At 42.3% G+C, this 14,615-nt stretch overlaps 2 protein-coding genes across 4 annotated transcripts in view; both read right to left on the bottom strand.

Moving 5' to 3' along the window:
* Window positions 1-582, bottom strand: part of EIF2S3 (eukaryotic translation initiation factor 2 subunit gamma) — a 19,952-nt gene extending 19,370 nt beyond the window's left edge. The window contains exon 1 of the mRNA XM_018570792.1: window positions 483-582. Within this exon, the coding sequence (XP_018426294.1) occupies window positions 483-551 (69 nt within the window). The 5' untranslated portion in view covers window positions 552-582. The remainder of the gene's footprint in view (window positions 1-482) is intronic.
* A 6,965-nt stretch (window positions 583-7,547) lies between these two features.
* Window positions 7,548-14,615, bottom strand: part of ACOT9 (acyl-CoA thioesterase 9) — a 19,652-nt gene continuing 12,584 nt past the window's right edge. For 2 of the 3 annotated variants that reach the window (XM_018570793.1, XM_018570794.1), the window contains 8 exons: window positions 13,152-13,225; window positions 12,957-13,024; window positions 11,530-11,641; window positions 11,339-11,429; window positions 9,675-9,760; window positions 9,218-9,305; window positions 8,363-8,513; window positions 7,548-7,724 (listed from right to left, as the gene is read on the bottom strand). In XM_018570793.1, the coding sequence (XP_018426295.1) occupies window positions 7,624-7,724; window positions 8,363-8,513; window positions 9,218-9,305; window positions 9,675-9,760; window positions 11,339-11,429; window positions 11,530-11,641; window positions 12,957-13,024; window positions 13,152-13,225 (771 nt within the window). In that variant the 3' untranslated portion in view covers window positions 7,548-7,623. The remainder of the gene's footprint in view (window positions 7,725-8,362; window positions 8,514-9,217; window positions 9,306-9,674; window positions 9,761-11,338; window positions 11,430-11,529; window positions 11,642-12,956; window positions 13,025-13,151; window positions 13,226-14,615) is intronic. The other variant, XM_018570795.1, reaches the window with a different exon arrangement.

Below are 14,615 nucleotides of genomic sequence, written 5' to 3'. Positions count from 1 at the left end.
ATATATATATATATATTATCCCAGATGAGCCCTCAACCAGACACGTTTTATATATAAACGTGATTCAGGTGATCACAGCTGTACATATAACACAGTTCAGCCCTAAGCCTGTCACAGGTATGAGTGTATATACTGTCATATCTTATTTCAGTACAGTGTATATATATTCCAGGTTCAGCCCTAAGGGGAGTCACATCTGTACAGATAAGCCGGTCCAACGTTATTTCCAGTCACAGCTGCGGCCCTTGTCGGAGATGTCTCTCTGATAACCAGCAGTGCGCCCATTCGAGTCGGGAAGGCGGTCGTCATCCAGACAGAGGCCAGCACATGAGGCAGCAGATAAGCCATGGCCGGCGTGAACTCCAACCATAAGCGATATGACTGCCCTACCCCTCTAGACCCACACCCAGCCCATATACACCCCTGTGTCCGGGCCACAGACCACACAGCGAGCGGAAGGTGCCCACACGGGACATGCTCACCAGAGAAGCCAAATCCTGCCTGGATAAATGAGGCTGCCCAAGAGTCACTCCCGGCTCGTCGCCCGCCATCTTGGTGAAGAGGAAGTCGCTAGCAGACGGCAACCAGTCCCAGAATGCACACTAAACTCACTTCCGGCACACGCTGCGTTCCATGCCTCGTCCTGCTCCTGAAGACACGCCCAGTCCGGCGATGCGCTGCAGGTGATTGGCTCGCAAGCAGAACACTACTGATAGGAGGCGGAGCACCCGTTCACCTCTGCCAGGCCAGAATCTGTAGGTGGAAATGCAAACCATTGCGGGACGCCAGTGTTTGTTCATTCATTCAGATGTGACTGTGCTGAACCGGAAGTGTTCTTATCAGGGGTCACCAGATCCCCCTCCTCACTCTGCATACAGCAGAGGAGCTGATGCAATACTAGTACAAGTATACATTACATGATAGAAATGGTATACTGTGCAAAAATAAATGAACAGATCTCATTTTATTTATTGTGGTTAGGCAATAATCTAATACACTATGATTATAAATCATAATTATTTATCTGTGTTGATTATTATACAGGATGTATATAGCGCCAACAGTTTGCGCAGCGCTTTACTATGTAAGGAGGACATTAGAATTACAATACAATTCAAGACAAGTTGGTAAGGAGGGCCCTGCCCGTGAGAGCTTACAATCTAAAAGGGAGGGGCAATTGATACATGAGGAGGTAGCTGTGTGGGAATGAATTGTTTGAGAAAGTGATATTTCAGTGGTTATGTTGAGGTGGGATAAGCTTCCCCGAAGAGATGAGTCTTTAGGGATTGCCTAAAGGCAGTCAGAGTGGGAGATATACGGACAGGTTGGGGTAAAGCATTCCAGAGAATGGGGGAGACTAGAGAAGTCCTGGAGGCAAGCATGGGAGGAGTTGACAAAGGAGCTAGAGAGCAGGAGGTCTTAGGAGGAGCGTAGGGGACGGTTAGAATGATAATTTGAGACAAGGTTGGAGATATAACCGGGGGCAGAGTTGTGGATGGCTTTGTAAGTGGTTGTTAATATTTTGAATGTTATCCTTTGGGCGATTGGAAGCCAGTGTAGGGATTGAAAGAGAGGGGTTCCAGATACTGAGCGGTTGGTAAGGTGGATAATTCTGGCTGCAGTATTCATGATAGACTGAATGGGGATAGCCTGTGCAGAGGTAGGCCAATGAGGAGGGAGTGTGGGCAGAGATAATGCAATTTTATTGAAAATGTTTCGCTGACAGATATTTGATTAGAGATATAAAATGGTGTTACTATGGTGCTCAACGCTCCCCTGACCAGATGAGAAGCCCTCTTCATAAAAGATGAGTGCAGTCACTTTACAGAAGTTTGGCTGGAGTTCATCTTTAACATCAAGTTTTCACCCCAATACAAAGATTGTGCAGTCAGATTGGAACTAGTGCGGAGCCGGGGTTTGGTGTGAACCCACTTTTTTGCGGAGTTCACCCAAGAGTGTGTTGTTTTTTTTTTAGGCGTTTTCAGCCTCAGGAATGTTTACAGAGAGGAGGAAAGCTTCTTCTTTTGTGTAACGCTCGTACCCCCCCCTCAGTTTGGCTGAGAATTTTCAAACCGGCTCCTTTGATCAGCTGATTGTGAGATGCTGGGTGAAAGGGTGCCGACAGCAGCACCCACACAGCTAATGAAAGTTAATGTTTTAAATGTGCGTTAATATTTTTAAAAATTCTGTTTTCATGTATAGTATGTAAATATAATTTAGAGACAGCCATAGACAGTATTTCTCATTATATATACAGCTCTACTTCATGCTTTATAAAAGGTGCCCATACACTGCTCGATTCTCGTACGAGAATCGGGCGAAATCCCGCGATCGTACGAGAATCGAGCAGTGTGAACTAAGACGTGCGACCGTTTCTACTGTACGGTCGCACGTCTTTTGTCGAGCCAACATGTTCGAAAACCCGCCGAGCCTGCTCGCCCGATAGCTGCGGAACGGGCCGGTGTGCGCACGCGCACACTGCCCGTTCTGCATTGCCGTCATCGGAAGCCCGCCCCTCAGCGGGGCGGGCTTTCGATGATCGCAAGTACGATCTGCCCGTCCAAGGTGGGCAGATCGTACGGGCTTTCAAGAAGCATACGACCATCGCAAGACAAAAGTCTTGCGATGGTCGTAAGATGTATGGGCACCTTAAGGCTACACAATGGGGGGAATTTATCAAAACTGGAGGAGACAAAATCTGGAGCAGCTGTGCATGGTAGCCAATCAGCTTCGCTCTTTAATTTTCAAAGCTTAACTGAACAAACTGAAAAGAGAAGCTGATTGGTTCCCATGAGCAACTGCTCCAGATTTTGTCTGCTCCAGTTTTGATAAATCCCTGCCAATGTATCTTACTGCTTCTTATCATAATGCAAATCTATGATTTGGCTGACTGATTGAAAACAATGCACTCCTCCTGTGGCTTATACAGTATGTTATATCATCAGATGTGACTCAGAAGATAAAGTGATTGTACTGAGCCCACTGAGAACTTTCTGTAGCTCTAGCTTAGGTGAACCTGTGCTTTGTCCACAGGGGCGTAACTGAGTGTCACCCCGCCGAGACATCACCACGCACGCGCGGCAGTATTCTGATACCTGCCGACGGCCATCTTGGTGATGGACGCCGGCAGAGAGAGGAGGGGACAGTCGCCCGGCGGGATAAGGAATGCCGCCGGGTCCCCTCCTCTCTCCTGATACTGTCAGGCGTTCGGTCCATGACCGAGTGCCCGACTTTTCAGAGGGGGGCGACACCAAAATGACTGTGTGTCACCCGGGTGCGGGCCGCACCCCCCTTGTGACGCCAAAGTTTGTCCATAATGAGCAAATAAGAGTTCACTTTACTGTATGAAGCATATAGAGCCAGTACTTGCCTAACCCAATACCCAGTTTCCAGCCTCCCCAAAAAATAGCCGGTACTTCCAGGTTGGAAGAACACATGACATGTCTACTGCTATCCCACAATGCCACACTCTGTATCTAAACGGCCAATCACCAAGCCCATCTGCTTTTACACGTAGAAGAGTGGGAACTAATCCTGTGTACATTTTAAAGTGTATTTCCACCTTTGCGTCATATTTTGGAAAACCCCCTCTATAGGTCTGTTATGTGTGCCCATTCACACAGCATATCTAAAAAGAATTTGTCTAAAATATTTCTTACCTTTCTTATCTTAGATGTCTCTGTGGAGTAGGTTTTTCCAATGACTACAGGCTTCTCTGTACAAATTCAAACGTGACAGGAAACTCTGCCTGTCCTCATAGAAAGACTACGGGCACAACAAGCTTCCTCTCATTAACATACAGTGCTTCTAGCTCTTTAACCCTTTGTTGGAATAGACAGTGTTCCAATCAAGTTTACAGCTGATAATGAGATCTGTCAGCACAGTACAGACAGGGTTAATTATGGTAAACATTAACCTGCCCAGCCCCCTTACATTCCAGAAGAGAATTCTGTTTAGAGAAACACCTTTCAGAATAGAGCAAGTAATATCTAAGCAGCACTGTTTTTAAGTCATGCTTTAAGAATGAGAACATGTAACAAATATAAAATGGGCATTATCTCGGTTTGGCTGCAAAAGCGGAAATACACTGAGTTTTTAGGGCAGGTTGGCAGCAAATCAGAGCAGTGCGGGAGTGAGTATAAAGTGCATGCTACATAGATTGTTAGCTCAATAAATATGTGTACAGGTGCACTTTGATATTTTTGTTATTGTGTTAAAGATCAAACAAGTAAAAATATGAGCACATATTATAAAAAAAAACAAAACCCCTTTATTGCCAATGGGAGCCAGCCATTTAAGTGGGCCATGACACGGGAGGCCTTTAGGAGCGGCTCCCATTTACTTGTTTGTGATTGGCTGCACAGTAATGATATCATCAGGAGGCAGTCCTACCAGCTCCCTTAAAACATCAGCAGTTTACCATGAGCTGTTGATGCTTGATCACAGTAAGGAGGGTGCTCATGAAGTGCACCCCAGAACAAGACAGCAATGCATACTGTGTTTCCCCGAAAATAAGACACTGTCTTTTTTTTTTTGCACGAAAAAAGACACTAGGTCTTATTTTCGGGGGATGTCTTACCGGGCTGGGGGAGGAGTACTCACAGGACTGGACGAGGTCCCAGAAGGCGTGCTGTTGCCGGTCTCGAAGTTGGCGGATGATATGCCGCTTCCATCGGGCGTGTGGGCGGGGCGGGAGCTGCGGCCTGCTGGCGTGTGGAGCGGGGCGGGAGCTGCAGCCGGTCTTTACATTTAAAATTCAGTGATATGTGTAGCTACCCCGAAAATAAGACCTAGCGCTATCTTCAGGGATTTCTGTAATATAAGACCTACCCCGAACTAGGTCTTATTTTCGGGGTAGGTCTTATATTACAGAAATCTCTGAAGATAGCGCTATGTCTTACTTTCGGGGTAGGTCTTCCTTTCGGGGAAACACAGTACATACAGCACCTGGGCGTTAAGGTTCAACCATCATGCTGCCTCATTTATGCATTATGCAGTCATAAAAGGGGTTAAGGTAAGCAACAAAATAATTTAAAATATGTGCTCACTGAAATTTCCCTTTAAATAATGTAAGGTTGGGATAGCGAGTGTATTAACCCATGAGAACCATGCTTGGCTTTCATTATTTCAGAGCCAATAAAAAAGAATAAATGATTGTGGATTAGTTACCAATAGAATCTGTGTTTTGTTGTTCAAAATTAACCTGTTTAAAAGAGAACTATGGGGTAAATGTTTTTCTCTTAAGGGACATAAACTAGCGTCCTCCCGTGACCCAAAGCTCAGTATGTCATGGGCTATAGTTTGCGGTATACCGAGGCCGCCGCAGCCGGGACGGATCCCGACATTACTGTCGAGATCCACCTTGCAGCGTGAGTGACAGCTGGCTCTGCCTATCTAGAGGCAGAACCAGCTGTACCCGCCCCCTCCCCATCCGTTCCTCCAGTCAGCGCTGGAGGATCGGAGCAGGGAGGGGGGAATCTCTGCGGGAAACCGTGACTGACAGTCACGGCTCTCTGCAGTGACATGATCGAGAAGTGAGCGAGCGACGGTATGTGTTCGCTCACTTCCCGATCTATTGAGCCGACATGTGACAGTTTGAGTATCACACGTCGGCTCAAACTATGAGGCTGAATGATTTTCACTCACCTCATAGTTCTCCTTTAATTTAAGATGAAGCTTAGGGGAGGATTTATAATCTTCCACCTAACATAGAGCTGGGCAAATGCAGTTTGCATGGCACTACCGCCACTAGATGGCACTGAGAAGCATGGCAGTTTTCAGCTTACGCAGAGTGCAGTGGGTAAAACCGTGCGGAACTTCTCAGTGGCACCCACCTTACAGCATGGGATGCAGGAAATGAAATTTGTGTAAATGACGGCTTTCTGAAAAGTCGCATAAAGATTTAGGGGCTCCCGAGTATCATGCAGTAGTATTTCAGGAATGAATAACAAACCAGAAGTATGTGGAGGCTCAAAGTGGTGCATGCGTTCACACACTCTGCTTAGTTGTATTAGATTTTAGGTCAGACATAGGGGGCATATTTATAAAGCAGCAAATGGGACATCATCCAACATTCACTGCAGGTGAACATTCCTTGTAATTTAATACACACGCACCAGGAAAATTCACCTGCAGCAATTATTATTTGGTGAATGTCACATTCACTATTTTATAAACATGCCTCTTAAAGTGTATGTAAACTTTTGCTTAGGTTTGCATAGTGTAGTGAAGGTTTAAGGCCCGTCAGGTCTTTATTGCCATCTGTGTCCCAGTTAGGGAGATTCTTCCTCTCTTTGTCTTAGTCACTGGGACCAAAAGTAAAGGAAAATGAATAACTTGAGTTGTCATCAGAACCAGAATAAAAAGGGGAATTCTACCAACAGCGACACTTGTTTCAGTGACAACTATGTAGGAGTTTGTAGAGATTTCCTCCCACTTTCTGTTGCATTCTTGGGACAGGAATAGAAGGAAAAGCTCCCCAATAGGAAACAGCAAAAAAACCTACCCTTCCTTACTCTATCCAAAACAAAAAAAGTTTTGCCTATGCATTCCTTTAAATATTAAAGTGAATAGTTAGAGACCCTAAAAAAGAATAAACATATTTAACCAAGGGAGATTAATAAAATTCTGGGATTTCATTTATTAATCTCCCTTGGTTAAATATTCATATATATTTTTTATGATTCTATGTAAGATATCACTTGTTTTAGGGCTAGACCCCCTAAACCTAAAATTTCATTATATCACTTGGTTATACTAAGTTTCTTATTTGTTACACCTTTAGCGCTTTGATATACATTTTTCTCGATTCCTTTAAATAAGTCTCATAGTAGACACATGATGGACGCCTAGTGAAAAATGTTGCATTGTAATCAACAATGAAAGCAGTCTTCATTTGCATTTTATTTTGTTATAATTGTATAGTTGCTAGGATTTTCTATTATAGCACCTCTCTGAAGATCTACATCAGTGGAAGGCAACATTGGCACTCCAGCTCTGCTGAGACTACAAATCCCACCATGTTTCTAGGAGTTGTGTTTGTGGCAGTCAAAGTCTTGCAATGCCTCCTGGGACTTGTAGTTCCACAACTGCTGTAGTGCTGAGGTTACCAACCCCTGATCGTCATGATCGGAGTGCTACTGCATCTTGATTTGATACTATGGCCTTTATTCAGGAACATGGAGAAAAACACACAAGTATACTGTATCTCAGATCAACCAGTCAGATTTAACCCCTAGGGACTTGAAGTAGTTGGTGCAGTCACATGCTGATCGGTTGCTATGGCCTTATTAAATATATGCTTATCAAACTAAGCATTCATTAAAGGAAAATAATAAAAATGCCCCAGATGATAGATTTATATATATAAAAGAAAAATCTTTCCATGCAGCAGCTAGAAAGCTAGAACTCGCTTTCATTAAACATAGCATGAATATTGATATTACCCATATGGAAAATGTGCGCGATTATAAAAATGTAGCGTAATAAAATGGAAGTCACTGCAGCAAAAATCACTTCCGGCTCTTTTCCAAAGTGCTTCATGTCCCTTTAGATCATCTCCACCTCTTGTCTTTGGAAGCAGTCTTAATGTAACGATGTATACCAAGCTGTGTTGGTATATTGTCAGTTGAATAACAATTCTTGATTCTTGATCAAGCTCTGACCATTTTTGTTTTGTACTGCCGCATCAAAATGTCGCTTCCCATCTAAGAAGAGCATTGACTCTATAGAAAAAGAAAAGAGAATTTATTATTAAGTCAATGTTACATTAAACAGCGGCCTGTGTCCCTTCCAATCCGTGCTGCTCTCACCACCTGTGTTGGCGGAGGCAGCGGGGACACAGTGTCCCCGCTGCATTGCGCCGCTGCCCCCCGTACCTCCGCTGCTGTCCCGGCCTCCTCTTCCCCGGTCCGTCGGCTTCTCTTCCCCGTTCTGGCCGATCCTCCGCTCCCCGTCCAGCTGCGGCTCCTCTGCCCCGCCCTCCTGCCTCCTCTTTATCTGCAGGCTGGGAGCCATTCCCGGCCTGCTATTGGATATTGTTGCTTTATACACTGTTATACTGGATTTGCTGTGAATTTCAATAAAGTCTGAAGTATTGGAATTCTCTGGATAGTGTGGTCTGTTCGTATACTACTACATTCCAAGGTAGAGACGCACCTATTAGACCAGCACCTGGGGAGTCCCGATGGCAGCTAAGGAATTGGAGCGGTGAGATTTTCTTTGGCTCTACATAGAGATGAACTTTGCTTAGTGATCAGCCTCTGATCACTTAGAAAATCAACCCCATTATGTTTACTTATTGAAAATACACCAATATTTCCCTTTACAATAAAAAAAACATACAAGATTAATGCCAACTCACCCCCATATGTCTTTGGCATAATGCGAGGCACTTCCTTGTCCGCCATAAACGTAAAGTGAAAGATGTTAGTTGTCTGATGTTCCCTAGTGATGGGATCTGAAACTTCACTGTGGACTCGGATCTGGATATAGTTGCTCTCTGTATAGCACACCTACACACAAACAGAACACAAGCCCTCATTAATTAAACTGTGTAACTGGACAAAGACCAATCCTGAGAGCAGATTGTATTGTCTCTTCCTCTGTACTTCAAATGATCATATAAAATAGACTAATTTCACTGAGCTATAAAATGGTTATTTGCCATAATAACCATTACGTTCAGAATTTACAACTGAAAATAAGAGTCACATGATGGATAAGAACCGTGACCGTTTATACCACATGCATTTTACCTTAGTGAGTTGTGCTTAATAGCAGTCAGTGGGTAACATAATACCCCAGGCATCTATTTTGATCTTACAATCGAAAGACATTACTAATTTTTGTCATGGCATACTTGCAGAGCCAGCTATCAATCAGGTAGCGGGGTGGATCCCGACAATATTGTCGGGATTCGTCCCAGCTGCAGCGCGGCTCTGCGCGGTCAGCATATAGCGGGCAATAGCCCTCTACAGTATATGCTGAGTTTTGGGTCACAGGAGAACATTAGTATATGTCCTCCTGTGACCCTGAAGAGAATTATGGCCCAAAAAAAAAAGGTTGGGCCATAGTTTTCTTTTAAGTGTTCTGCCAATTAATCATACTGGATCACTGGTTGAAGATCTCAGTTGCATGGATTTTAAAACAAAAAATGTATTATCAAAATGATCACAATTAAATAAATACAACCTTAGCTCTAAATATAAAACCCTACCTGAGAGGACAGGAATAATAATGACCCAATTTCCACAGGCCTTTGGAACATAATGTCATCAACGGCTACAACGTAAGGTCTCGATCCACTAGAAGAGAAAGGTGTGGCAATAGGTTTTCTTATATTATATACAAATACCGTATATACTCGAGTATAAGCCGTCCCGAATATAAGCCGAGGGGGGCACTTTTCAGCACAAAAAATGGGCTGTAAAACTTGGCTTATACTCGAGTATATACGGTACATAGATATGCACACTTACGCTGAAATACATTAGTGTACGCACATATAAATGGGGTTATTATACAGCCTAAAATCATCTATGAGAAGGACATGTAGAAGTACACAGCTGATTACTTCTATATACAGATGTAAGATCTTAAGTCCCAAAATATTCATGATGTAAGCGAGTAGAAAATATTTAAATAAGGTAAAGAAAAAAAAAATAATCACTCACCCATAGGAACATGCAGTAGCCCAACCCAGTTCATAGGCCTTTCGCATTAGAAATCCACCAAATATCCTGTTGAAGATGTTCCTTTGCTTAAGTGGAATTAAAAAAAACAAAAAAAACATTAAGAGTGCACACAGGACTGAGAAATACATTAAACGCATGTGGCAAAGCAGATCTGGACATGATAGCAGCATACTGTGGATGGGTATAACTCCAAAATAATACATGTACTGTTTTTTCACAGTTCTCCAACTACACAGCAGTGCCCTCACATCAATTTATAGCAAAATAATACTTTTTTAAATGCAATCTTTTACAGTGTAGAAATGGATTGGGTGGAATTTGTAATTTAATATCATTTTAATTTGCATTGAAGTGAAAAAAAATGCAGTCCTCACCCAAAATCACAAACGGGAGCATCGTCTAAATCAGTGGTTCTCAACCTGTATAACCTCAGGACCCACATTTGTCCTCGGTCATTAAGTCGCGACCCATGTTGCACTGCAATGGAACACACAGCAGTGTGGGCTGCTGTGCTGTGACGGAGCTCCATCCATATGTGCATTGTTTGTACAGCTCCCATGCACACCTGTAGAGGTGTCAGGAGCCAGAATGTGACGTCACTCCAGTCCAGGCACCTCTACAGGACATGCGAGGGAGCTATAAGCAATGCATGTATGGATGGAGCTCTCTCTTGGCCATACCTCCAGCCCACCCCACCTCAGGTGGACACTCAGCGCTGGGCAGCATATTTTGAATGGCTGCTCGGTGTGAGAACGGACAGTGCTGCGTTAGGGGGAGGCTAGGGGCTAGGGGGAGCCTCTCGCCTAGAAAAGTGGAAGGCATGCGGCAACCCACTGAACACGGGGTCGCGACCCACTTTTGGGTCACGACCCACCAGTTGAGAACCAAGGGTCTAAATGCTTCAGCTGAAAATTGCAATGAATTTTACAAAAGTCTATTGTGCATGTATGGGCAGCATTAGTATTATTTCACAAAACTATGATTTTAAAATTGAAAATATACTTTTGATTGCATTCACAAAACATCTGCCACTGGAAATGAGTAATATGTTATCCTGCTTTTTTATTTATCCTCCCAAAAATTGAAAATCTACATGCAGTACATTTATCCAAACAGAATATAAGTCCAAATGGAATGTTTGTGGAATCCTTAGCAAGACTATTCTCTTTCAACTCCATTCATATACAGAGTTTACTATACATTTCAATGTACTATACAGTAATTGTTTGTTCTACCATTAGAACAGATTGGTTTAATTAATGTACCAGTTAGCAGGCTTGAAAAGTAATCAGCAAAGTGACATGTTCACAACAAGCTGCAGACAGATTTCCACAAGGTTTATAAAGATCATGGTGCACGCTAGAACTGGCAATTAGTAATAGAGAATCACTTAAAGCAGGGTAGAAAGGGCACATACTCTCATCAAAAACCTGAATGCAATTTGCTTGTGGACTTCCAAAGCATGCAAAGATGAACCAAACTTCTTTACCTCAGAAGGAAAGACAAGACTGCTACTGTGCCCATGCAGCAGTGGTGGTGGTTGTAGATTGTAGATTTTTTTATTTTTTTTTAACTATGTGTATAGTTCCTATTAAATATATTAGTCCATAAATATATTGATATGCAACATCAAAAGGTAATACCTGTGGGTGACAGATCTCCAAGCCTTTAAGCTTAGCATCTTCCATCCACACTGATTTGGAAGGCAATACACGACTTCTGAAGCTCACTGTCCTATAGAACAACATTAGAAGAAGACATTTGTGAGTAGCTTCAGGAAAGCTATTTGTCGCATCCATAGTCAAAGGATTGGTATTTATCTCTATGGACATACTTTGTATCTAATGTGTCCAGAAACATATCATGCACAATTGTCCTTTCTTCTGCCTCTGGAGCCATTTTCAGAAGAGACGCGGTACTGAATGCAATTCGCCTCAACTTATTCACTAAACAAAAACATAAAAAGCATAGTTGGAGACATGAAACACAGAACTTTCTGCTTCACACTAGTTTTTAGAATGAACCCCAAATGGCAGAACACCGGATTATATAGGTTTGGTCATCCTCTCTCATACTAGAAGTTAATATTATTTTAAAATAGTAAGTATGGATGTTTCATTTATATCCAGAGAATAGCCAAGTTACCACTCCTTGGAACTAGTGGATTCTTGCCTCACAAATCTACACTCACACATTTAAATATACTCCTTAATCACCACAAAGGATATAAATCCACTTTGTGAGCACCAAATGCCTTTGCAAACTCAGTTATTACTATATAATATTAGTAGTGACATCATCCATGTGCTGCACATAGCCTGTGCAGGGAGCAAAGCTATGGAAAGGGCTCAGAAGACTCTCCCACTACAGGCTTCCTGCAGAAAATTACAGGTAGGGGCAGATACAAGACCAGTCACCCTGCACACGGAGAAAGCAAAAGTGACTGGTCAGGATTACAGAAAACTCCTACACATATTTTTCACAGTGAACTGCTGCAAAGATTTGGATGAAGCACACAAAGTACACCAAGATGCAAGTAACAATACACATGACTCTTGTATATAGATGATATTTGCTTATCCCAGAGTTCAGCTGTAAAAGTTTTCAGTAAAATATTTTATCAACACTGTTATGAGTTATATCTAGACAGGATTGTTTCAAATATGTGAAAGGTATTCTAGTTTCCATCTTTGCTCCCAATTACTATGCAACAAAAAGGACAGGTCAGGTTACTATGGGCATCCATGTAGTATATGAAGACAACTGGTTACTTTGGGCATCTATGAGCAAATGAAGATGACGGGTTACTATGGGCATCGAAGTAGTATATGAAGATGACTGGTTACTATAGGTATCTATCCAGTATTATGAAGAGGACAGGTTGCTATGTAGTATATGAAGATGATTGGTTACCATGAACATCCATGTAGTATAAAAAGATGACTGTTTACTACGGGCATCTATGTAGTATATGAAGATGACTAATTACTATGGCCATTCATGTAGCATATGAAGATGACGGATTACTATGGGCATCAATGTAGTATATAAAGAAGACTGGTAAGCATAGGTATCTATGCAGTATTATGAAGACGACTAGTTACTATGGGCACCTATGTAGCACATGAAGATGATTGGCAACTATGGGAATCTATGTAATATAAAAACAGTGAGAGGGAGAGTCAAATCAGAATGCTGTATAAATGTAATCAGTTGGTTCACAAACACTGTTTGTAATCATTAGGTTAGATAAATACTTACATTCCCCATTTTTGAAAAGATTTTCCTCTTCTTCTCCATCAGGAACCAAAGGATTAACAAATGCTGGCCTAAGGACATTGATAAGTCATACGAAGTTTATTTATTATAAAAGCAGACTATTCCACATTTCCAAGACAATATACAATGCTTGATCTGTAAAAAAATTGCACCCAGTTATGTCCAGCATCCATATACCTCCTGTTCTCTGGATCCCGGGCCACCATAACAAACGTTGCATCCAACACGGGACTATAAATACCATCATGAAGCTGTAACCATCAAGAAAATAAAAAGGTGATCAATGTAATTAATTGCCAGGTAAGCTGCTGCACAGCTAGATAATGCTTAACTAACACCTGCTTCTATTAATGGGCCACTATCAAACGTACAACTTTAAGTGCACTAGTTTATGTGGTAACTGCAGGTACCAATAATCTTAAATACAATCTAGAAGCAGTATATAACCTATAAATAATGAAACTCAATTTACAGTGCTGCACCAGCAGCCTTAATGCACCTATAATGTCACCATTAGGATTTTCCTGAGTATACATACAGTGAGAGGGATTTATCAAAACTGGAGTAGACAAAATGTGGAGCAGCTATGCATGGTAACCAATCAGCATCCACCTTTCATTTTCAAAGCTTAACTGAACAAACTGAAGACAGAAGCTGATTGGTTGCCATAGGCAAATGCTCCATGTTTTGTCTGCTCCAGTTTTGATAAATCCCCCCACAGTATATTTATTTGGTGCTGTAAATTCAAAGGCACATGAACACGTGTCCCAATTAGCATGCTTCAGTATAAGAATAGCAGCCCAGCTGGTATCAGGACTGCGAGAATAGTCCTGTTTTGAGGGTGTGACCATCCACAAATACAAAAAAATAACAATCAGTGTAATCAATGGCCCATCTGAGGGATCAAGGCTCACTGCGACCCCCCCAAAATGCAATATGCTGTCCATTACTGGCTTACTTATTGATTAATCACCCCAAGTTACTGGAATGGCTAACCATACAATCAGTTTAGGAACCAATATATTTTGCCATCTTGGTTTAAAAGGAAACCAGTCCTGAAAGAAATATGTAGACTGCCATCGCTGATCTGCTTCTGAAAAAAATCCACTTGCCCAGTTATTGTGTTGATTGACTGGCTTCAATGCTTTCCAAGTCACTGATCCATATCAAGTAAAATGATCAGATGCTCTGTCTTCCATGGCTGCATGGTCTTCACATAAAGGTCAGCAATGGTACCCCATGTAATATTTATTTATTGAAGGTGTACTATAATATCTTCTTGAATGAGACTATGGGGGTTATCCACTTAGCTGCTGAAGGCAGCCGGGTGAATAACAGAGATGAAGTGAAGTGAGCCGTACGCTGTTCGGCTATTCACGTCAGCCTTGTACGGCTAAAATCAGCCGTACATCAGCTGCCTACGGTCAGCAAGCCGAAGTTGACTCAGCCGATCCAACATCTGGATTGGCAGAGCCGAAGCTCCGGCAGCTCACTCGCTGCCGTTTCCCCCTATTCTCATAGGGATTCGGCATTCTGCTCGGTACCTCCGAGGTAGCGAGCATAATAGAAAAAAAGTTCAATGAAAACAAAAAAGAGGAAAAAATGAAATCATAATTAAAAAAAAAAAAAAAAAAAACATCA

This window comes from Nanorana parkeri, unplaced genomic scaffold (genome assembly GCF_000935625.1).
Source record: "Nanorana parkeri isolate BGI_ZX_2015 unplaced genomic scaffold, ASM93562v1 scaffold1597, whole genome shotgun sequence".
Lineage (NCBI taxonomy): Eukaryota > Metazoa > Chordata > Amphibia > Anura > Dicroglossidae > Nanorana > Nanorana parkeri.
The sequence above is the reverse complement of the archived record's forward strand: the minus strand, read 5'-3'. Positions and strand labels throughout refer to the sequence as shown.